The sequence below is a fragment of the Euleptes europaea genome, chromosome 2 (assembly GCF_029931775.1).
Source record: "Euleptes europaea isolate rEulEur1 chromosome 2, rEulEur1.hap1, whole genome shotgun sequence".
Lineage (NCBI taxonomy): Eukaryota > Metazoa > Chordata > Lepidosauria > Squamata > Sphaerodactylidae > Euleptes > Euleptes europaea.
Genome location: NC_079313.1, coordinates 47,722,761 through 47,746,984, shown reverse-complemented (window position 1 = coordinate 47,746,984; position 24,224 = coordinate 47,722,761). Strand labels below are relative to the sequence as shown.

Genomic DNA, 24,224 nt, shown 5'->3' with positions numbered 1-24,224 from the left:
CAACTATCTGGACAGTTTTATAGTTGAAATGATGATGACTATAAAGGGTGCTTTCACACATGCTGAATACCGGTAATGCACTTTCAATGCACTGTAATGATTGTTTGCCAGTGGATTTTCCCATTTCACACAGTACAGTGTTTGCAGAATTGCTATGGTTCTGCACATTGCTTATAATTTACCTTGAGTTTTACCATAGTAAGATCAAGCTTGCCCTTCTACTTCCAATTTGCTGATTCTGCAGTACTTCTTGATATCTTTCTCCATTTTCAAGAACTAAGGGAGGGCATTACTTTCCAGCCGCTATTTGACTTTACCAAGCGAAAACACTGGCATAACTGACATATGGGACTATACTTGGGCCACCTTCCGGGTTCAATCCAAATCTTGGAGAGCAGCCCTCCATTTACATTGTTGCATATCAAATGCTACTGCTGGACTGGAGGCAGGACTGGTGAGGGTGGAGACAAGGGTATGTATTGCTTCCATTATTTTGGGGCTCAAATTAAATCTTATCCCTCAAGGACTGCTACCTCTGCTTCTACAGGATAAGTTCCAGCAACATGGCTAAAGATGGTCCTTAATAAAATGGCCTGCCTGGGCCTTTCTCCACTTACCCTGTTAGCCATGGATGTAGATCAAGCATCAAGTTTCTTGAAGCAAAGGGTGGAAGACATTGAACACCAGACAGACCTTGGAAAATCACCATTTTCCCTAGTACCTGATAAGTCTAGATACTTGGTCTCACCTGCAGCTTATTTTTATAATCTTGAGCCTATTAATTATAGGAAGGCCTTTACCCTTGCCAGATGCCAGGCCCTACCATCGGCTGTTTTAGAAGGGAAATATAAGAAGATTCCTAGATCAGAGAGGTTATGTCCGTGTGGAACAGGGGACATTGAAACCATTGAACATGCACTGATATGTTGCCCACTCTATCACAAAGTTAGATCAAAGCTTATTTCCCCCTTGCTTGGTAAATTTCCTGAAGAGTCAGTTAAGCTTTTGGTAAAGAAGCTCCTATTAGGAGAAGATCTTTGGCTTATGCTCCAAACTGCCAAGTTCTGCGCTGTTACTATTAAAATACTCAGAACATTGTTAGAGAATGATTGTTAAAATATTTTACAATTGTTAAATTTTAAGGTGATAATTTTAATCGGGTTGTTTTTATTGATCTTACACCTTTATTTGTCTGTGATTCTGCAGTGCAAAACTATTGAGTCTGGACATTTTGATGTGTTGGCATGTGATTGGTCATTTGACCGTATTAATCAATTTGATTTGATATCTCTCTCCAGACCATTTGTTAATGATCTGTGTTTAAATAGCTTGTTCTCTAGCATGGGAGTTTCCCACAGTTTTCCAAGTCAGTCAGTTTTTCCACTTTAATATTTTATGATAGATCAGTATGTCATGCACTGCTCTTGTAGTAATGACTCCTAAGGCGAGTTACTCAGAACAAGGAAGTATATGTCCATATGGACTCTTTAACAAAAAAGTAAATGTGGAACTAAGCTCGATATTTGGATCTGTAGCTTCATGTGTAGGAGTGGGGAAAGCAACCCGGTTCACCAGATTAGAGTCCTCTGCTCTTAACCACTACACCACACTTGCTGTAGTGCATTACACCCTGCCGAAGTCCCTCTGTTCCCCAAACCCCACCCTCCCCTGGGTCTACCCCTAAATCTCTAGGAGTTTCCCAACCTAGGGTTGGGAATCCTAATAAAGGTTGTTCTGAGAAACGGATCCAAACATAATGAAAGGTCAGCAGCAGTATGAAAGGGATTATTTACTGGAACTGGGCGTTAGTGACTGGAGCAGTGCCCGATCCACCCTCCTTCCTGCCATTACCTGGAAGGGGGCGGCTGCCTCAAAAGGGCTGCTGGGTGGTGCGGGGACAGGATGGCCTAGGGTGGGGGCCCAAACAACTATCGCAGTTGTGCTCGTACTGACACCTGCCTTGGTTGTACTCCCAGCACACTTTCCTATTTGCGTCACCTCTAAAGGCACCCCTGACTGGCCTGCTGGTTTCTACTCTGCCTTTGATCTGGGAGCTGAACCATAAAAGCCAGAGCTTATCATTTATAAGATCTCACCTCGTGTGTTCACTATGTGAAGCCCGTTTCCTAAATGCTTCATCATAGTCCATAGCTGCCATATCACCCTCCAGCTTCCTGGCACTCAGCACATTGCTCAAATGGTTAGTGAGGTGCCACACCCTCTCGGGGTATGCTGCTTGAACTACCCCCATGAATACAGTATAACCCAACATCCAGTTAAAATCAGTGCAGTCTGCAGGATTGGCATTGCCCCTTTTCTTACCAGGGGAAGGTCCACTCTTTCCATCATCTGAGTCAATCTTAAGAACGGTAAAAACATAGACACAGTACCCATCTAATATGGGCTCCCGTACCTTTTGGGCCAGGTGAATGTCAGGAAGATCCTCTGCAGCCGTGTAGGCCGGTGCCGCAGAAGCTGAGGTCGAAGCCTGCCCAGAACCCCTTCTTTGCATGCTAAACAACCCTAAGTGTTTTAACCACTCCTCATAGGGCAGTTGCTCTAGTCCCCTGATCATTTTGGTTGCTCTTTTCTGCACCTTCTCAGGCTCTGCAATAGCCTTTTTTAGGTGTGGGGACCACAACTTTACACTATTCCAAGTGCAGTCTCACCATAGATTTGTACAAGGGCAGTATGATAGCAGCAGTTTTATTCTCTATTCCTTGTCTAATTATGGCCAGCATGGAATCTTCTGAGGAGTTAGGAGATCCTGGGGCAAAAGCAGATAGATATGCGAAAAGCTTGTTGAGATTTGCTACATGCTACAGTTACTGCTGCTTTTGTTTGGTCATTTGTACACATTAAACACAGCTCTTCAAAAAAGTAATCTACAGTTCCATCAAGCAGAGCTTCTTCTTGCATCTGCACTAATCGTACCAACACATGCCAACTATTGGGGTGGGGAGGTGAAGGGAAATTGGGAAGGATAGGTGGGATATGGCAGGAGAGGGTGCTTGTGGGAGCAGCAAAAGGGGTAATAGGGGATAAAGAGAATATTTGATTTTACTGTAATTTTAAAAATGTAAATAAACAGTTTGAATTGTTAATTAAAATGTTAAAGTTGTATTTCAGCTGGCTGAAGATCATTTGTTGAAGCCCCCCTAAATTTCTGGGGAGCCCCTCCCTAAATCCCCTGTAGCCCTGCCTCCATAGATAGTGGCAATGGAGGCCTCTCCCTGTGATGTCACTGGCTCCTCCCTATGATGTCATAGCAATGCCTCTGGCCCAGCCCCAGTCCCCACCCCCGGGAAATTAGGAAGTCTACGCCCCTTGTTTGAATAACTTATTCATTTCTCTCTTCCAGGCTTTTACGAATTGCAGAAGAATGCCCCATGACTTCAGTAAAACATTTTTTTACAATGTTTAGAGAGAAGTGCCACGTTTGCTATCATCGGACAACTGTGTATGGAAAGTGCTTTAACTATTCATGTTCACCTTTTGTTTTAATAGATGGATCCTTGTAGAATAGGTCTTATTGTTTGGCTGCTTGCCTACCTTTCTGGTCCATCAGCTGGTTACCCCAATGGAAAAGTACAAGATGCCTGTAACAGTATGATACCCCTCCATGGCAGTTCTTCGCAGCCGTTTCCAAAGCACATCATTGAAGTGAATGTGACACAATTTAAACCGGGTGATCATGTGAAAGGTACTATCTGTCTCATTTTTGCAGCCACTGATAAAGCATGTTGCTTCCTCTTCACTTCTGTCCCTTGCTAATTGTTGGCTGATGACTTGGTTTGGAGTAACTGTAGATCATTAAGTCCCAATCCTTAGTCTGTGGATTGGTGGCTCTTGTATAGGTCATCATGAAATGATACTGTATCTCTTTCAAGAAAAGTTTTCTAAACTGAGATGTTGGCTACCTTTCAATGTAAGAGTGATCATAGAAGTGAGCAATTACAGTTATCACCACTGTTTTACTAGGGAAAGTTTAGTCTGCTAAACTTCTGTGTGATAGTCTGCTGTTGATGGCATTGGAGCATGGCCAGAAAAAAACGTGGTAGTCTTATGGGCAGTCAGATTTGCAAGTCACAATTGATTGCCACTTTGTGAAAGCCTCTGCCCCAATGTTAAATGATATCCCCCAGGTTTGAGTTTCAAAGGAATGGAAGCAAGATCTGGCTCTAAGACGGGAGGCTGATTACTAGAGGAAAGGAACAGAATCTGATGTGTTATAGACCAGGGAGGGAGCATTTCAAGCTTCCTGGACATTCAATAAATATTCTTAAAGCTTGTAGTTTCGAAGGGAAACTCCAGTGAGAAACTGCTGAGTTGCATTTAATATACAAATTTGGCCATTGTCCAAGGAGCCTTCCAATAAAATGGTGTTTGTGATGCCTTGTAGTCTTTTGTGTCAGCTAGCACAGAAGAGCCAATGGCAGAGGCCCCTAAGGAGAGCTGCTTAAGTTGAAGGATAGTTCCTCAGGCTGGAGGAAGCCTTCAAACACTGCTCAGTGGAGTGGTAGGATGGGGTATGATCCACCCCACCCTTATCAGACTTAGACTCAGTAGGGACTTGAGAAACTATCTCTCTGTAGCAATATGGAAAACATTGATTATTTTGTAGCTCCTGGGAGGAGCCAGGAACAGGCAAGTGTAACACCCTCTTTCTGTTTCTTCTCAGTTAGGGCCTGAGCAGAATGAGAGAAGGCCAAGACTGAGAGAGCTCTGTAAATAACTTATTACCATAAAGTTTAAAGTTTGTTCAAAGCCTGAGAGTGTTTATATGCACTTTGAAACACTCTCTACAAAAAAGTAAATGTTCCCCCTTACAGGCTTCTGATTGCTATTCAGGTTCATCCTACTTTGCTAACTCATCAGCAGTTGAGATGGGGTGTGGAAGGGTTCCCAGACCCCCGCTGGGGCAGGGGATCCCCCCGGCACCATTCAGCCAGCTGGCAGGGGCACTTACCAGCAGCAAACTGAGGCCTAGGCCTCTGTCACTGGTGATGTGTTGATGTCACTTCCGGCACTCACTGGAAGTGATGTCGTCATGTTGCCAATGACATGTGGATGCTCTGGTATTTGGGCAAAAACTCTATGGTAAAAACGGTTTCTACCATATAGTTTTTGCCCAAATACCAGAGCATCCCCATGTCACCAGCAATGTGATGACGCCACTTCCGGTGTGCGCCAAAAGTGATGTCAACACATTATCAGTGAAAGATGCCTAGGCCTCAGTTTGCTGCTGTTAAGTCTCCCCACCACCCCTCTCTGGTTGCCAGGTGGTACCTGGCAACCCTAGTGTGTGGACTACTCTGAATGGGCCACTTTCCCTTTTTACCAGATCCTGCTTCCTACTTTGCTCTGTTATGTTGCATGCCTGGGAAACTAAGCTTCTAATCTCTTTGCAATAATTTCTGTTCCCACCTGTTTCTGTAGCTTTGGATATCCCAACTGGTTGCAACACTTCCTGCCTCTGAAAGCGTTGGCTCTAGATTATGAAATGTTGCATGCCTGGGAAACTAAGCTTCTAATCTCTTTGAAATAATTTCTGTTCCCACCTCTTTCTGTAGCTTTGGATATCCCAACTGGTTGTAACACTTCCTGCCTCTGAAAGAGTCGGCTCTAGATTATGAAAGCTTATCTCATAATAAATTTGCTAGCCTTTGAGGTGCCGTAAGATTCTTTGATTTAGCCGCAGCAGACTGGCACAGCTATGCCAATAGAATGCAATGGAACATTGTGGCATTACAACACTGTGAATTTCCTGAGCTGTCTTCCACATCTGTGATCTATTTAAAATGGCCCCCTGTGGCTTCCCAATTTATAGAGGCCTATATGTAAATTAAAAGATGTTCATATCTTTTGCTGTTTATTGCCAATGTGATTGAAGATATATACTGATCTCTCTCCCCCTCCACCCCCCCGTCTCTAGTGAGCTTGTCAGGGCCTGCATTTGAAGGTTTCTTTCTACAAGCCCGTAGTGCCAAGAACTTAAAGGGTCCTGCCATTGGCTCTTTTGTGCTAGCTGACAGAAGGATATCTCAGCTCCTCACCTGTGGACACGTGAGGGTAAGAAATCCTGCATTTTTCATATGACAATAGGAGCTGTGTTTGCCCGTTCAATAATGTTGTAGCAGAAGAAGACCAACTAGCTGGCATTTCTCCACCTATTTCTGTGTGCATGTCTTGATTTGGGGGATGGAAGGAATAGTTCATATGATTATGTAAAAATCTAAGTTTCCTGTTTGGATTAATGTAAATAAAATTTGGGTTGGGGGTAAACTAGAAATCAACACTGATGTGACAGTACCAGTGTCTAAATTTATCATTTATAGGAGTTGTTAAAGCATTACAGCTCTATCTGCTGTGCAACCATATGGAGCTTAAATGGACAAATGGCTGTTCATTAACTTCAGATGGAGTTGAATCCTTCCTTTCACCCCACAGATAAATGGAGGGTGGCTGGCTTGCTAGAGCCATCTTCTCCGTGGTCACTCTCCTGTCGTACCCCTTTTTCTTGCTCATGGTGTGTTGTAAGCTGCAGCAGAGTTGGGATAGGTATTCTTTAGTTCTCTCCAAGGCTTGTTTTAAAGCCATTTTTTCTTAAAGCCTTGGAAGAAGCTGAGTATGAATTATGAAATAAATTCACTTGTAATTGAGGTCACTCTGCTAGGCAGTCCAACCAAAATGTAGTTTCAGTGTTCCAGGCATGGGAATGAGAGAGGGGAATCATAGAGTTGGAAGGGACCACCAGGGTCATCTACTCCAACCCCCCCCCCCACAATGCAGGAATTTCACAACTACTTCCCCCACAAACTCCCAGTGACCCCCTACTCCATGTCCAGAAGGTGGCCAAGATGCCCTTCCTCTCATGATCAGCTTAAGGTCATAGAATCAGCATTGCTGACAGGTTGCCATCTAGCCTCTGCTTAAAAACTCCAGGGAAGGAGAGCTTACCACCTCCTAAGGAAGCCTGTTCCACTGAGGAACCACTGTAACTGTTAGAAAATTCTTCCTAATGTCTAGATGGAAAGTCTTTTGATTTAATTTCAACCCATTGGTTCTGGTCCGACTTTCTGGGGCAAAAAGAAAACAACTTGGCACCACCCTCTATATGACAGCCCTTCAAGTACTTGAAGATGGTTATCATGTCCCCTCTCATTCTTCTCCTCTTCAGGCTAAACATACCCATCTCCTTCAACCTTTCCTCATCGGACTCGGTCTCCAGACCCCTCACCATCTTCGTTACCCTCCTCTGGAACCGTTCCAACTTGTCTACATCCTTCTTAAACTGTGGTGCCCAAAACTGAACACAATACTCTAGGTGAGGTCTAACCAGAGTATTGTGTTCAGTTCGGGGCACACAGCTTGGGCTGTTTCCACCATCCTCCTTGTGAATGCTAAAAGACCCATAGGGTCTCATTGTGGTTAACATTGAAGTCAATACTGAATGTAACTGACATTGACTTCAGACCAAGGATGCTAAGATCTCACATGGGTCTCTAGACAAAGGTACTTTACACCAGTGGATGCCAACCAAGACCATATGGAAACAAGCTGCCCAGTTCCATGGGCCCTCTAGATGACCAAGCCCCCGCCTCCGATCATTGGCCTCCTACTGACTAAGGGTCACCTCTTTTAAAAGACTTCAGTGTGCCAAAAAGCATAAAGATACAACAAGGGAAAAGTAATCTTCCTGGGCTGCATATAGCAATCATGTTTGGACAAATGTGCCCTTCCTGATATACTGGTGTCTGCTCTACCACATGCTCTTCAGAGAAGCTTAGTGGTGTGCATGCAGTTGATGTGTTATTTTTTTCTGTTTAGGTGGGGAAGGTGACTGCCCCAAGGTCACCCAGTAAGTGTCATGGCCCAGGTGGGTTTTTGAAACCAGCTCCTTCTGGTCTGATGGCCTTGCCAGATGTGCTCTGGTAGTTCTGTGCTTCATTCCTACCAATTTTTTTTTTTTAAGGCATGCAGAGCCCTTTTTGCTTTAGCACCACAATATTCAGGGAGTGTTTCTTTTAAAGTCTTCTCCTATGCCCTGTTTTTCTAGAGGGCCATGAAAGCACAATGTGCTATTGTTTTTTACAAAGTGGTATGCAAAAGAACCATAAACCTGCCAGCTGAAACATGCTTACTTGAGGCACACCTGGGTGATATCAACAGCCCTCCAGTGATGGTCCAGCGTATGAGGTTCTGGGAAAACCAGGGGCAGATTTTGCTCATCTATGATGCTTGCTTGATGAACTTGGGAGAGTCCTTGTTTGTATCAGCACAGCACTGGAAGTAATTAGTGTTAGGGTAACATCATGGAAGGAGCCCCGTGGCGCAGAGTGTTAAGCTGCAGTACTGCAGTCAAAAGCTCTGCTCACGACCTGAGTTCGATCCCGACGGAAGTCAGTTTCAGGTAGCCGGCTCAAGGTTGACTCAGCCTTCCATCCTTCCGAGGTCAGTAAAATGAGTACCCAGCTTGCTGGGGGTAAAGGGAAGATGACTGGGGAAGGCACTGGCAAACTACCCCGCAAACAAAGTCTGCCTTAGAAATGTCAGGATGTGACATCACCCCATGGGTCAGGAATGACCCGGTGCTTGCGCAGGGGACCTTTACCTTTACCTAACATCATGGAAGGAGTTTCTACGAGTGGTGATGTCAATAAGCAAATAAACTGACTAATCTGTGGCTTTTTGTGGACTTTTCTGGGCACAAACTGAAGGGCAGGTTCAATTCTGGCGTAGAATACTGAACTGATACTTCTGTGTTGCAGAATTCAGCTGTCAGTCATACAAGTAAATCTAAGAAAACCCATATAGATGCCTACTGGATTGCTCCTAGAGATGCACCGGAAACAGTACAGTTTCTGTAAGTATATTCAACCATCTGAATGATTTGTTGGATTCTCTTGGATGTTTTTGTTGTTGCTGAGACCTTCATTTTCTAAATATTAGAAAAGAATTGATTCTACCTCCCCCAAAACTTCAGATCCTTTCTGTTCTGAATCTGTTTTTTTTCAGTTCTAAGATCTGATCACTCTTCTCTTCAAATAAAGGAATGGATTTTACTGTTGTACTTAAAACTTGTGCTTGGCTTCTATTACGTCCGTATTCCTCTGTTCTTTCGATTTTCTTGATACTTGTTTCAGTCCTTGAAACTAACTCCCCTCAAGATTATTTCTGCAGATGTTTTGTGGGGAGTCCGTTGTGTGAAGAGACCAATTAGGATGCTTAATGCTGTTGACTTGGCAAACTGGATGAACAGTGAACACAACAAACTTCATGTTGTGTGATATGTTACTTTTTATACAAAGGGCTTGTTCAGATATTGTTTCAGCCAGAAGTCTCAATGCAGTACATTCTGGATGCTTGAACATGCTTTCCTACCACTGAGGTGAGAAATATCAAAACATGTGCAGCTCTTTATCTCCCAGAACTGCAAATAAAACTCTCCATTCTTTGTAAGTACACTGCTTCCAAATAAACATAGTATCACTTGGGTCAAATGTAGTATTCTCCACTGTGAGAGAGTATGATTATTTAACCTTGTCAAGCCTATAAGAAGGGTATGTATGCCTGCAATGTGTAATGAACTGAAATGGCTATCTGATATGTAACATACTCCCCTTTTTTTGGCTTGGCATACTCCCAGTAACTGTTGCTGGCCCTCCTCTCTGGTTTTGGTGTTATGTGAATTTATATGTTTTATTGAATTGTTTTGTATATACTTTATATAAAATGGTATTGAAACGAACATATTGAAATGTTTTTATATTCTCTGTCTTGGCACCCCTATCTGGGTGGAAAGGCAGCATATGTTTTAGATAAATAACTTTTGTACAAGGTTGTGGAGAGAGATTGCTGTATGAATAAGGTTAGATTACAATTTAGGTTCAGATACTAAATACACATTATTCTTGTTTTCAGTGTCACAGTTGTAGAAAAACTTAGAACTTTCTGGGTAAAAATTCCTGGTCCTGTAATTTCCCAGTCTAAGATGACAACAACAACATTTACTTATGCGTCTATTCCAACATCTCCACCAATTTCCCATTTAACCAAACCAGTAAGTGAAAGGGACAGCTATGTTGTCTTGATTCCAGTGTGGAATTTGTAACCGTATGGTGAGACTGCAATATGAAGAGAATTGGGGCTCAGTCATGTGATGCCAGGTGGTACTGAAAAATGATCACTCTCTGCAGGGATATCCCTATGCATAGGGGATTGGTTTTTAGAACAATATCTCAAATATTTATGTCTCATCTGGATATGGTGGCATGCTAAAAACCAGTAATTTGTATGCTGGGAGTATTGCACTCTTTCACTAAGGAGCTCAGGCCAGTGCACATGTTTCTTCCCTTTTCCCTTTTATCCTTGTAACTCTGTGAAGCATGTTAATTTGGGAGAGACTGCTGGTCCAAGGTCATCTTGTGCTTTATGTCATAATGGAGGTTTGAACCCAGGTGTCCCCATAGTCCAGCACAGTAACCATTAAAATAGGTACATTGACTTGCTCATCACATGTTACCAGGGCTAGAACTTGGTCCAGGTTAAAAAATAGTTTTCTGCTTTCAGCCATGTGTAAGGGGACGGCAGTCATGTAATGAAGATACTTCAAGATTGGCAGCTACAATTTGGGATCTGGGTGATGCAACTCATAACTGACTTCCAGATTGGTGTTCAGATCAAAGTATAGCATCAGTTGTTTGGATATATTTTCTTTTTCCATCTTTTGGATTCCTTTGACTAGTGACTGCAGGCTAGATCTCAAGCTTTCTTGAGCCCTGTTCAGTTTTGTCCAGAGAGCAATCCCCTTGCAGTTTCTAACTTCTAAGTGGATGCTGTTGCCTCAAATATGGAGGGAGGCGGGATCTTGGTTCACCCCCAAATTATTATTAGTTTGGCCTTGGTATGTTTTGGCCTTCTGCAAAACTGAAAATCTAATTTTGTCTTCCACCCATTCTTCGAATCCACAAGGGCCTCCTCTTTAATCATTTAAAGCTTTTATTGGGTTTGTGTAATTTTGTAGACTAGTTTGGGATGGTTCAGAGAGCCTTTAATTATACTCTTGTTAATGTACCTTTTTGAACAATTAGACTAAGTGTCTGACTAAGGCAAGGTTGGGATTGTATAGTGCATCCAAAATTATAGACCTGTAATGTTATGATGTCAAGAATCTGGTTGTGGATTTGAAGCTTGCAGCCTAATAACCACCAGCAAAATGAACTGTAATTGCTAGGTAGCCGTTTATAGATGTGGGAAATGTATTTCCATTAAACCCCTTGACTACACAAGCTGGCACTCAGAAAAAGGAGTATTTCTCAGACAGTGACTTCTGCAGTGATATTGTTAACATTGCTTCCTGCCTCCCTAGTTCAGTGCTTTGGACTGTGGCCATACCAAGTTCTGTGTGAGAAACCCTTCAGACTGTGATCCTCAAGTCAAAGATTGCTTCTTCCTGGCCTTCATGCAAGACCATAGTATGATGCTGGTTGAAATGAGCGGTCCAAGTGAAGGGTATATTGCCTTTGCATTGTCTCATGACCAATGGATGGTTAGTAACCTCTTTTACTCTGTAGTGAAACCTTTTATTACCCTTCTGTAGCCTTCTAGCCCTGAGACTAGTGAATAAGCTTACTCTCAAAATGCTGTGCAGGTGAAGGTACTGGTACAAATCTAGGGTTATACTTCTTGAGTGCTCCCATACAACATGCAATCTCGCATTCTGTTACTACCCAAGATTATAGCCACATTGTGGATTTATACTAATTTAACGTATGCATGATGGCCCAGGAATTACCACACAAGAACTTCAGTGTGTGTTTTATTAAATGGTAAATGCCAAGGCTGGATAAGTTTCTACAACATCCTTTGTCTTTGTTAGGCTGGCCCTTAAGGCCTACACAGTAAACAAAAAGTGAAATGTCCTGCAAATGCAATTTAACAATCTCATAACATTATTTGCAGGGTGGTGGTGATGATGTGTATCTCTGCATTAGTGATGACCATCATGTTGGCATAAATACAGCCTCTCTGACTGGGCGCAGTTATCCAGTATTTGACTCTCAGGTATTACAATTATTTAGAAAATGTATATGCTGCCTCTCCAGAGACCTGCTTGAGGTTGCTAGACCATGATGAGTTCCATCCTGTTTTGCTAACCTCTTTCCTTACTGCTGTAATGAGAACTAGGATTTCCTTAGGGGGAGGGGCCACAGCTGAGTAGTAGGGCACATGGTTTACATGCAAAATGTTCTAGATCCAATCCTTGGCCTCTCCAGTTACAAGTTCCCAAATGTCAGCTCTTTGGAAAGAATACTGGATGGGGTTGGTGGAAGGCAGCTTCATATGTTCACATGTGGATACCAGTAGGGGTGTACATTTGGATATGCTGAACTGAAAAAAGAGGCACCATTTTAACCCAACAAGGCAAACCCGGAAAAAAGCTGATTTCCCCCCCAGATTTTTTGGCTTTTCAGGTCCATTGTTGGTGGGGGGCTCTAATGTAAGGGGCACCTGCCAGCCCTAGGCTCCCTGGCACACCTCGGTGAGGTGAGCAGGACCAGACTGAAGGCACTATAGCAGGGTTCTGCTGTGCCGCCAGAAACAAAATGGAAGTTTGCTGGCACCCATTTGGGGATAGCTCTGGAAGCTGACTGGGCAAGCCCAAGTATGTCTAACTGCTTCCCCCCAGCCTAATGCCAGGTGCACTCCGAAGGACAATGGAAGGATCCTGAATTCATGAACAATTGTTAAAGTCATTTTTCCCTGCAGTTGATAAGCCCCGAAAACTCCCTTATCAGAGCCAGATGTGCAGCTAACCTTTTCATAGTTGCAAATTAGGGACAGCCAAACCCATCTGAGTCACCTTGCTGCTTCCTGGGAAAGATCTCCCAAGTCATCTCTCTTCATCTACTTTTCTATAAGTAACACTTAAGAGTACTAGGGCTCCAGTACCCAGCCATTCATCCAAACTCCGTTTCTTTGTTACCCAAGTATTAATCCAATCAGGAAGCAATCACACCTTTGGTCCACTGGCAATAACGGGCTATTACCAGACATTTCCAGACACACTGAACCATACCTCCCATTCTTCTTTGGGATATAAATATTGCCCCTTTCACAATGGCAAGGTGTGTGTTCAACCCTGTGCGCACCCCCACTTGTTTGTTTGTGAGCTCCTTTCTTTTCCCTTCCTGCAGCTGCCATTTTGGTCCACACCTCTGACCTAGGTAAATATACTTTCCACTGGGAACCTCATATCCTTGTGTCCACCCCTCCTACCTTTTATTTCCTAGTTCTTGAGTGTACCGGATTTTGTGAATGTTTTGCTGTGTATGTGTGTGCTTAAAATGTTATTTTTTAAAAATAAAAACCAATTCTTAAAACAAATCTCTTTATTAAGCGTTTTCCACAGGGATTTGATCTCTGTATAAAAAGGGAAAAGATTCCGGTTACCACTGCCTCTTGCAAAATATAGTCTCCCCAGCTAATTTAGGTAACACTGGTAGGGGTGTTTTTTTGAGGTAGAGCCACGAAATTTCTGTGTAGCTGCAGGTGACTCTCCTTACAGGAACTTCCATGTTTCCTGAAGACTGGGTCAGGGGGCCCAATTTTATGGGCCCCCAAAGAGGTGCCTTATGGAGGAAACAATGGAGGATATTTAGGCGACCCATAAAATTGAACCCCTGACCCAATCTTCACCAATCTTGGTGGTTCTTGTAAGGAGAGGCACCAGTAGCAACACTACAAATGTGGTGCCTCTGTCTTAAAAAAAATAGCCCTCCCTGAGCCCTGCAGTTTCCCCATTAACTAACATAGGAGCTATTCCCTAACTCTGAAAGGGAACTGCTCCATGTTACCCTATGGTGAATTTTTCTGGGGCTCGGGGGGGGGCTGTTTTTAAGGTAGAGGCACCACATTTTCAGCAAACTGCAGGTGCCTCTCCTTACAAGAACAACCATGTTTGGTAGATTGGGTCAGGGGTCCAATTTGAGGGGTCCAATTGAGGAAAGCTGGGTGCCCATAAAATTGGACCCCCTGATCCAAACGTAACCAAACTTGGGGGCTCTTGTAAAGAGAGGCATGTGCAGCTACGCTGGAAATTTGATGCCTCTACCTCAAAAAACAGCTCCCGAGAGCCCGGCAAAGACTCCCCAAAGACTGCAGTTTTTTTCTGCCGTTGCGAGAATAGTGGGAAAATTTGTCTCAGCTTGATTCTCTTGTCTAAAATTGCTTGTTACAGTTAAAAGGATTCTATGTTAGTTAATGGGGAAAATTTTGGGCTCTGGGGAGGGGCTATTTTTTAAGGTAGAGGCACCAAATTTGCAGGATGGCTGCTGGTGACTCTCCTTACAAGAACCCTCACATTTGGTGAAGATTGAGTCAGGGGGCCAATTTTATAGGCCTCCAAATTTTCTTCGATTCTGGAGAGGCATCAGAAGCTATGCTGCAAATTTGGTGGCTCTACCTTAAAAAACTGTCCCCTAGAGCCCCACAAAGTTCCCCCAGAAGGTTTAATGGACCCAGATATTTTTGGATATTTGAAAAAGCCGGAAAAAAACCATATCAGTATGGGGATTTGGCTTTTTTTGGATTTTCTGAAACTTTTCTGGTCTATTAAACCTTAATCCAAAAAATACCCCCCCCCCAAAAAAAATTGGTGCACACCTCTAGATAACTGTAATCAGTTCTGTTGCTACAAAAGCTCTTGATACTTCTAGTGCTTCTTTTGTCCCATTCATAGTACATTTTATACCTGACTAAACTGTATTTCAATAACTACTACACCCATAACGGGAGGCCGATGTGTGCTTATGATAGCTGTGTATGCGGTAGCAGGAAGCTTCTCTGGCTTCTTCTGCATATGTATAGCTTACTTATTTTTAAATACATATTTGCCTCCCATGCATGATCTGGATTTGGCATGTACATACTTAGAATGTCGCCATGGTTCTTCCTTCTCTCTTCATGGCTTTCTTTCTTTCAATTGTTTCTGTAATGTACAATCTTCATTGCGACATTTTGTGATTTTTTCACCACTGAGCTATAGCTCCCATTTAAAGTTCTTTAAATTTGAAGTTATAGGAAGCTAAATTTTCACTGACTGTTTCTCAGGATGCCCTTGAAGAAAGGTCGTGGAGGCTGGCTGATGGTCTTATTCAGTGTTGTTTCCGAAGAAAAATTCATCTTTCTGCTTTTCAAGGAAGGTTTAATTTGGATGCAGACTACTACATATTTCTGGCAGATGGTGAAGTTAGTGAAGGTACGTTTGGAACTGAGCGAGTGTTTAGCCAAATACTTATCCTTAATAAAGTGTCCCTGTACATTGTGGGTTCTTAATAACTGCCTTTTTATTAAAAGTTTAATCGTTTGAACTTTCTTAGTGTAAATGTGGAAACTGTAAAATGCTGATCTAGATGCCCATAAAAGCTACACACTGGAGGTGGCTGTGGGCTTCATTTCAGAAGAGTCTGGTTGGCAATAATTGGAAAAGGAATGCAGGGATAGGTAGACTTTGGTTGTTAGTTAGCAAAACAATCCTTGTAATATTCTTTAAAGGAATGTGTCTCTTGTCCTGGGATCAGCAAGTGTTGACTGGAACTCAGAAGGTAAATTGCTAGTAACTTGTTTATTACTTGAGTAGAGAAAAAGCAAACTCTGTTTCTTTCCTATAGATCCATATTATTTATGGATTGCAACTCAGGACATTCATGTGGATAAAATAATCTGTGATGGTTTTTCCCCCTCCTCCCTCTTCCTAGTAGTCAAGGAATAAAACCTAAAGATGTTCTCTGTGGCCTTCTGCATATGAACAGAGATCATACCAACACTATTCCATTTCTTACTCATGTCACGTGAAACTACAATTTTTTTGTGAGAAGCCAGTTTCCTTAGGCAGCCTTTTAAAATTTCTCCTGCACAAGTTGAATTTATGACCATCTCTGTTGATGTCTTTGTTCCTTATTGCGGGACACGAGCATTGCCTGAGCTGAAATATAAGGGAATGTTTTATACTTTCTTCTTTAAAGGTTTTTTATTAGCATCAACAAAATATGTTTTCATAGATGCATATTGTATAGAAAACAATGCTACTTCTGTCTCGAAATAGGGGTTCTTGCTTTTTCTTTGACTTAAATATTGCCATAAAGAAGCTGGTGGGCATACATAGGAAAGATAGATATTTCCAGTGCCACAGACACAGTTCAGGTAAAGTAATGCAAGCTGATTCTTCCTACCCCTCAGTTGTCAATGCTTATATAATCAGCACTGTATTTTTTAACAGATGGTACCATCCATAAACACAACAGACAGCCTCTGATCACCAACAGGAAATACAATGTTACAGGCCCACCGGAAGATATTGGGGGATCCCGCTCTTCATTCCTCATTAAGGCACATGGTAAGATAACTGCTCTAGTTTTGCATGTGGTAGATCGGATTTGGCTTCTGTTGTCCAGTGATTTGCAGCCTGTTTGGTGATACCATATTCTATAATAGCCAAATTGCCACGGATAAAAGCTTTCTTGCTTTGTACATCTGTGGCATTCTCAGTTTCCTCAGGGGGAAGGTTTTAATTCCTGAACAACTAGAAGAACAAGCAAGTGTTTGAAGAAAGCTTCCAGCAATTCTCCTCCCTCTTTCAAACGCTCCAGGATTTTCCTGCTCTTGTTCTGCATGCCTTCTCTTTTATTTGAAAAGGGGAGACAAGCATGCATTTAACAGAATGTGTAGATTTGGCTTCCAATTGTGTAAATTAGTGAAAGACCTATCTAGCTTGAATGTTCTATCCTCTACTTCTTTTTTCAATATGGGCTTTCAACGGAAGACTTTTATTCTTACTGCAGTGAATCCAAACCTGTACCCTTAAAGCACTTGGATGTATCTTATTTTCTCTCCTTTCAGGTGCATTGATGTTTGTTGCATGGATGACCACAGTTAACATTGGTGTCATTGTTGCCCGATTCTTCAAGCCAGTTTGGTCTCATTCATTGCTTTTTGGAGAAGAGATTTGGTTTCAGGTGGGGAAGAAAAAGTAAAATATGGTCTTAGCAAGCATTGGATTCTAGTGGAAGGCCCCTCCCCCAACTTTACACCCATGCTTAAAATGCTGCTCATAATTAAAAATGGAACATAAACTCTTCCTCTCTAATGAATTCTTTTTGCCATATGCTGCTCATACTAGAATTTCAACAGAAGCTGCAAAATGACTTTCATGTAAAATTCATTTTGAAAATATCTTTAACAGGTCCATCGTATGCTGATGACGACAACAGTGTTGCTTACAAGTGTATCTTTTGTTCTTCCTTTTGTATACCGTGGAGGTTGGAGTCAGGTAAGTAACTTTTGTGAGGTTTGATCTGTGTTTAGGCTGAAACAGGATTGTAGGATATAACAAGTGACATGTAATATCTGCACCTGAATGGTTTTATTAATTGTCCTATGCACTGGCATGGGGTATCTCTTTCATCAATGCATTGTAGGATTGTACAGATGGCATTCTGATTTTGAATGCACAATTGCCAAGTTGAGACCTCTGTTCCATCTTGACAGTCTCTGGATGCCTGGCCTATGTGGGGGGGGGGTGCCACTCACTCTTGCAGTATAAGTTCTCTGAATGTGGTATGCCCACCTCCAGCCAGTATGAAGGTGATGTTTGAAAGCCTATACAGTGAGCTGGAACTTCCTCAATTGTAAATTTCAGCCTGGTCTTAGCAGGCTCAGTTTACTTTGAAGGAAGTTGGAATGGCTTCAGTGGGGCTAACTTCCAAGTAAGTGAGCCTTAAGGTTGTGGTCTAAAGGTAAGAGCAAAGTTGCTGGGAGCTATCGGACTCGGTAGCACAGGATACACTGCTGGTGTCAGCCAACCACAGCTGAGCATTAAAAAGGAGAGTTGGGCTAGAGAGGCTTTTACTATGCTCAGGAGAAGTGAGAATGACTTGCCTGATAAGGAAATCTCTTCTGGTTCTCCAAGCAGTTGATCCTACCAATTTTTAGATGTCACTGAGGAAGGCAGATCTGTGTTCTACCAGCTTGACCAATAAGAAAAAAGTGGGTGGGGTGGAAAGGAGTTTTCCCTGGCTAAGGCAGTGCATTCAGGAAACTCTGTATGCATTTGGTAATCTGCCCTCGATGTTGCCTAACTTCTTCTTACTTAATTAATCTGAAGACTGTTGGAGTAGCCAGCTAACCTAAAGCTGGCATTTGGGAACCGTCTTTGAGCATTCCTAGTAAGCACCTGGGAGTCAGAACACATCAAAATAGCTCCTAGTATGGCTAGCTGTGATATTTGTGAAAGAAAAATGGCTGTATTGTTGAAGGATTTTGAAAATGAAAATGGTCTTTTGCGCAGCAAGCTGGCTTCCATCCCTATCTTGGTTGTACAGTGATGGCTTTGACACTCATCCAGCCCCTTATGGCCGCATTCAGACCACCTCCCCAAGCACCAAGGTATTCAGATTTTTTATAATACAGTACTCTAAATGTGTTTCTTAACAAGCCTGTGAAGATGTTAACTGGCTTCTTTAGATCATTAAAGAACAGCAATCGTGTGAGAGGGGAAGGGCACGCTCTTCCCCTACTCAGGGATTCTGCTTATCTATTAGCCAATGGATTTCTGTGGATTATCCACTTATCTCCCTTTTTACTGCCTTCCTTGCTATTTTAAACATTGGAGAGGCCTGGGATATCCTCATACACATATGTGTGACTAAGTATGTCATTGAAAAGGGGACCAGCCAGAATGTGATGCAAACAATATGAATACAAGTAAGGGTGTTGCCTTGTTTTAAATCCTGCCCTCATTCCCACCAAAGTGGAACCCTCACATTTTTTTTAAAAAAAGTACAGGTAACCTTCAGGTGGGACCTGGAGATTGTCAAAATTTACAATTGATCTAACTACAGAGATCTGTTCCCTTGCAGAAAATAGCTGCTTTGGAGGGTGGACTATATGACATTATATCCTGACCTTCCCAGGCTCTACCCTGAAATCTCCAGGAATTTCCCAATCCAGAGTTGGCAACCCCATGTCAGCACCCCTAATAACATTGGCCTATGATGGTTCTTCCCACCCCTTTAAAAAAAATCATGTCACAGTCTAAAATTATGCACTGACACATTTCCCCCTCTTCTTGTGGAAACAGAAGGCAAATTTTTAACTGGCTACACTGGAGCACTGGTACAACTGCTAGAATATTAGCTGGTGAGTAATCCATTCTAGCCATATCCAAAGTGGCTGTGTTTGCAGTAGATGATTAGGAACCGTAAGTATTAATTGGTTTTGTAAAACAACACAGAAGGCCATATTTTGAATCTTGCGCACAATAGTTGGAAAACAGCTATGCTTAACCAGCATGTAGTTAGCATGCTTCACGACAGATTTTTCCCCCTTGAAATTACACATATTAAGAGTGTAGTTTTTTAATTTGTGGGCCTTAGGGATGTCTTTTTGTGGTTGTCATCTATGATCTTCCCACAGAATTGCTGCACATTGTGTCTATGAGTCAGTGGCTGTGTGCATTAGGGTTGTTAAGTGTGAGCACTGCTGGGTTAAGTGTGGAGCATCTCCCTTCCATAGAATTGAACATGAGTCCCCTGTATATTTTGGAGCTGGGGCTCCCACTACTGTTTCCTTCAGTAGCAGAAATTAAATATCATGATGCTGTATCAAACAGCTGAATGTCATGGTGCAAGCACCCAACTAGTACATAAACTGTTGACCTGTGTTAGTTTATCTGAAGAGAGGATTATATAAGTGTATGCATTTTCACCTTTAATGGTCTTAAAACTGTGGCTTTGTTCTTAAACAGTGGTAACAATGTTCCTGGGGATAGATTTGCAAGCTCTTAATCTTCAAAATCCCTGGGACATCTATACCATGATTGGATTTGTGGCTTGGCATGTCGGCCTTGATGTTCTTCTGGAGATACATAGCTATTGTCTTATTCGCAAAGGTAATGAATAGAACTTACATTTGCATCAAGAACAATGCAGTTACAAGTGGCAGGTCTTTTGAGCTCTTTGTGGCTTCTAATAAGCATGCACAGCTTTATATTGGCTTCCACTATTAAGAGCAATTCACACCTGAATCTTCCTAGCAGCTTTCCACCTGTCTTAGTGTCCCAAGCACACTTTTTGAATGGAGAAACATATTGTGTGACTAAGACTGCATCCACACATGGGGAACTGTTGTGCTATTGCAGCCATGTGTAACTGGATTTTCCTGTGTGGTCAAGACAATTGTGATTGCTATAATGCAACAACAATGCAATATCCAATTATGGTAGAAGTCACTGGTGGATGCATGTATAAAAGTGGCTTGTTATAAAAGTGGCTTGTTAAGTGAAAGCATGTGTTTTCACTTATGAGTGAATAATGAGCATCTGAAACAGATGGTGATATGTCCCCGTCCACATCAAATGCTCATCAACACATTTGTTCCCATAGAAATAATGGGTATTCTTTGACTAAATCTTTGTCAGAATTTTTGAGCTTGGAGTCCTCATATATAACATAACCCCATACATATCTCAAGCATTTCTTGTTTCCAGTGTGTCTCCAAACCTTTGTCTATACCTCAGGAATCTGTGTAATCACAAAAATGGTGCTGTTGAATCTTGGGAAAGGGTATGGCTTTCAAGTCCTTGCAAGAGCTTGGAAGCCAGCCCCTACAAACATGGCATTCTCCTCTTTCTACTGATCCTGTGTAAATGTCCAGTGCTGACAAGGAGCATCAATGTGACCAGCTAGGAGAGCCGGTGCAAAATGTCCCTTGTCATTGGTAGTGCTGGGGGATGGCTGGCTCTGAACTGCAACCCATATAATTGACCATGCAGTCAGTTATAGGCCTGCTGAATAGTAAATGTTGGGCTGAAAGCCAGAATAGACAATACAGGTGACAAACATTGGATTTAAAATGCATTTCCCATCTTCTGTCTGGCCGGGAAACACATGCAATCGGGTCTGAGCCTCTCCATGCTGCTTGTTGTGTGTATTTTGAAGGTACAACTGTGAAAAGTATACAAAGATCTTCCTCATCATGGAAAGTAGCTCTGGAGGACAAAATAACTAATCATTCCCCTTGGAAGTTTAACTTCCTGCTGGCCGGTCTCAATGAAATCTCCTCTTCCCTAGAGGCTCAAGACATTTTGTAACAGGGAGAGTTATGGTAAAATAGCTTTCGGCATGAGGTCTTGTGACATGTAAAGTCACAAAATGGAGGTAGGACAGGTTTGTCTATACAAGGTGCTGAATTTGAACAGTGTGCAAAAATTGAGGAGTGACAAAGGCCCTTCAAGGTTGCTGTGAATTGGTGGACAAAACTGATTGGCCACAATGCTGTGCATATATAGGTGTGCTTAAACTTATGTGTTTAAGGGCCCCTTAACATTGGATTGTGACCATTGGTTCTTTTTTTCTTTTAAAAAAAGCTGAACTGGTATTCAGCAGTGATGGTGTATGTCCTTGTGAGTACAGCACTAATGGCATTTTATTCTGTTGCAGTTGAAGTATTAGAAGACGATAGGATACAAATTTTGCAGTCTGTTACCTCAGCAGAGGCAGAGGTAAATTTAATGTGTGAATAAAATTATGTTCAGAAAAAGTACGTGGGATATACTTCCAAGGAGAGCACCACTTCAGTGCATGCGGGTGGGGGTGGGGAACTGCCTCTTTGAATGCATCTTCCACTTAAAAACAGTCCATCCCTACATGTAGAATGTGTATGTCTCAGGCATGTGGGTAGCCTGGTACTCTTCCCCTTGAAGTACTAGCTTTTCATGAGTAGGGAGATTTATTTTTATATGGCACAGCATTTAAACATGCTGTCCTATGGTTCTTGTGGGTTATCCGGGCTGTGTAACCGTGGTCTTGGTATTTTATTTCCTGACGTTTCGCCAGCAACATTAACAGATCACTTCAGGATACAATGGTTCCATATTAACATACCACACCCTCATTAGCACATTAGCTTGATACTTACAGGACAATGATTAGCACATTACCTTTGATACTTTTTGCAGGACAATGATTCAGCTCAAACCCAACCCCTTTCTGACTATATATTACTCTTCCTACACACTTGACACTGAGAGACCCTGTCCTTCAGCGTGACTCCTCTGAAGATGCCTGCCACAGCTGCTGGCGAAACGTCAGGAAAGAAAATACCAAGACCACGGTTACACAGCCCGGATAACCCACAAGAACCAATGAACTCTGACCGTGAAAGCCTTCGACAATATGCTGTCCTATCCTTCCTCCCCTGAATCTTGAAGTGGTACGCTACCAACTGTTAGCCATTGTTTTTCTGAGTATTCTATATCTTCTTGGACTACTTTTCCCCTCACAAACAGGTACTCTCAAACTTTTTCTCTTCTTTCTAGGGCCATACATTTAAAAAGACGGTGTTAATCATTTACATTTGTGGCAACATAGCGTTTCTCATCACCTTCCTGGCACGGATTGGACAAGTATGACGGCAAAGCTGACTAGAGTTTGTGAAAGAATTATCCAATGGAGGACTGCCTCACTGAACTTGCACACAAAACTTTCACATTTCAGTTCCGGATTTAAGCAATCATATATGTGAATATAGCCCTCTTTCCCACACAGTGGTCTAAGGGTAAAACTAGAATTTCTCTACAAAAGTGTGGTTTTTCAACCCTGATTAGGTTCTGCCTGAAATTTCATTGCACACTCTGTGGCCTCATCTGATAGCAGAGGGTTCCAGAAGGAGGATCTTCACTTGTGACCAGTTGTGTGTTCTTTGTTTCCGAGCAACTTACACAATGAACTAAACTGCCTGGAATCCACCTCTTGGTCTTGCAGATTTCAATCTTGATAAATTTAACCTGCATTTCCCCCATCAAAAATCCACATTCTGATCATAAGTGTCTCTTCATCTGCAGCTATCTCTATGATAGTGTTGAAGGACATGGGGTGCATTCTTACTTTGGTCTGTACTTTAGAAATTGATTTATGGTCCATACATTCCCCTCCCTCCCCCCGGGCACCTATTCTGTCACGAAGCTAGACTTAAAAAATAGAAGCGTTCATGAGAAGTTCCTTTTCACTGCAACTCCAAGGGGTTCAGGAGTTCAAGACACTTGCTATAAGGATTCCTTCGATCATTGGGGATTGCAGGAATCATTACATTTGGAACAAATGGCTGTGAACTTTACAGAAGTGTGAGAATAACAAAGATAGAAACCTTGCAGGTGCCCAATAACAATTATAACAGTCTCTCTTTCTCATTATGTATAGAGGAGACCCAATGTTTTGTGTAGAAATAATTATATTGTTCAGCTTTCTTAATAATTTGCAGACTAAAGGGACCAAAGGATGATGAGGGACTTGGAATTCTAAGTGTAATGGAAACTGAACACACATTCAGTTTCCTGAAATGTCTACCATGATTGTGATGCTATTTCAGTCTTCACCCTGAGTGTTTTCTCAAAAGATAACTGGTGCTACAGTGGAAATTGCTCCTGCATTGACTTGTAGTCTCTACCACACCTAGACTGACTGGATTTCTTCATCTTCTCTTGGGAAGAAGAACTCGTATTGTATTTATGTGAGCCTGACTTGCTTTCAACATTCACCCCATTTTATATAGCCCAAGTACAAGAACTGATTTTATGGCTATGTTGGATTCCAGTGCTTCAAATTTTTTTAAAGTCATATTATAATAGTGTAAGTTGTCTGAATTAAAAATTTATATACAGCATGGAGTTTCTGATTAATACAGGAACAGAATGACTTGGAAAACTTGATTGGCCAAAGGGGTGTACTTGCCTAATGGAAGCTGGCCATGTAAATAGGTGGCTGGAAGAATAGATGTATATTTGAATGTCTGCTACTAGTATTGGTATGTGATCTTGAATCCAGATGCCAGAAGAGTTAATTTTGGCAAAAATCATAAAATCTTAAACATTACTGGTAAAATAGCATGAGTATTCAAGCTGCCATGGCTTAATGTAGGTATAAAACTACTGGATCAGGGTACCCAGAGTCAACTATTGTCACTGTCTCCTCTAATCTTGGAGTAACAGTAGCAACAGTGAAGGTGTATAAAAGTAAGTAGATCTGATGGTGCAAGGTAGCTGGAGAAGAAAGTAACACTCTGGTGGATCATCTTGACCAAATCATATCCCTGCTGACTGTTGCAAGGACGCTTTTTAGGAACTATTGAAGGTATTTGTGTTAACTTTCCTTATGGAGACTATCCTC

The 24,224-nt window shown here is 42.2% G+C and overlaps 1 protein-coding gene across 1 annotated transcript; it reads left to right on the top strand.

Annotated features, from left to right (window-relative positions):
* The first annotated feature begins 3,507 nt into the window (after positions 1-3,507).
* Positions 3,508-22,508, top strand: FRRS1 (ferric chelate reductase 1). Its single transcript, XM_056845095.1, has 15 exons — positions 3,508-3,703; positions 5,936-6,072; positions 8,772-8,866; positions 9,925-10,063; positions 11,372-11,551; positions 11,965-12,066; positions 15,115-15,262; positions 16,283-16,399; positions 16,903-17,018; positions 17,246-17,332; positions 18,350-18,447; positions 19,142-19,200; positions 19,808-19,951; positions 21,501-21,562; positions 22,379-22,508. Exons 1-15 carry the CDS (start codon positions 3,508-3,510, stop codon positions 22,469-22,471), a joined length of 1,773 nt encoding a protein of 590 aa, XP_056701073.1. The 3' UTR covers positions 22,472-22,508.
* The last annotated feature ends 1,716 nt before the right edge of the window (positions 22,509-24,224 follow it).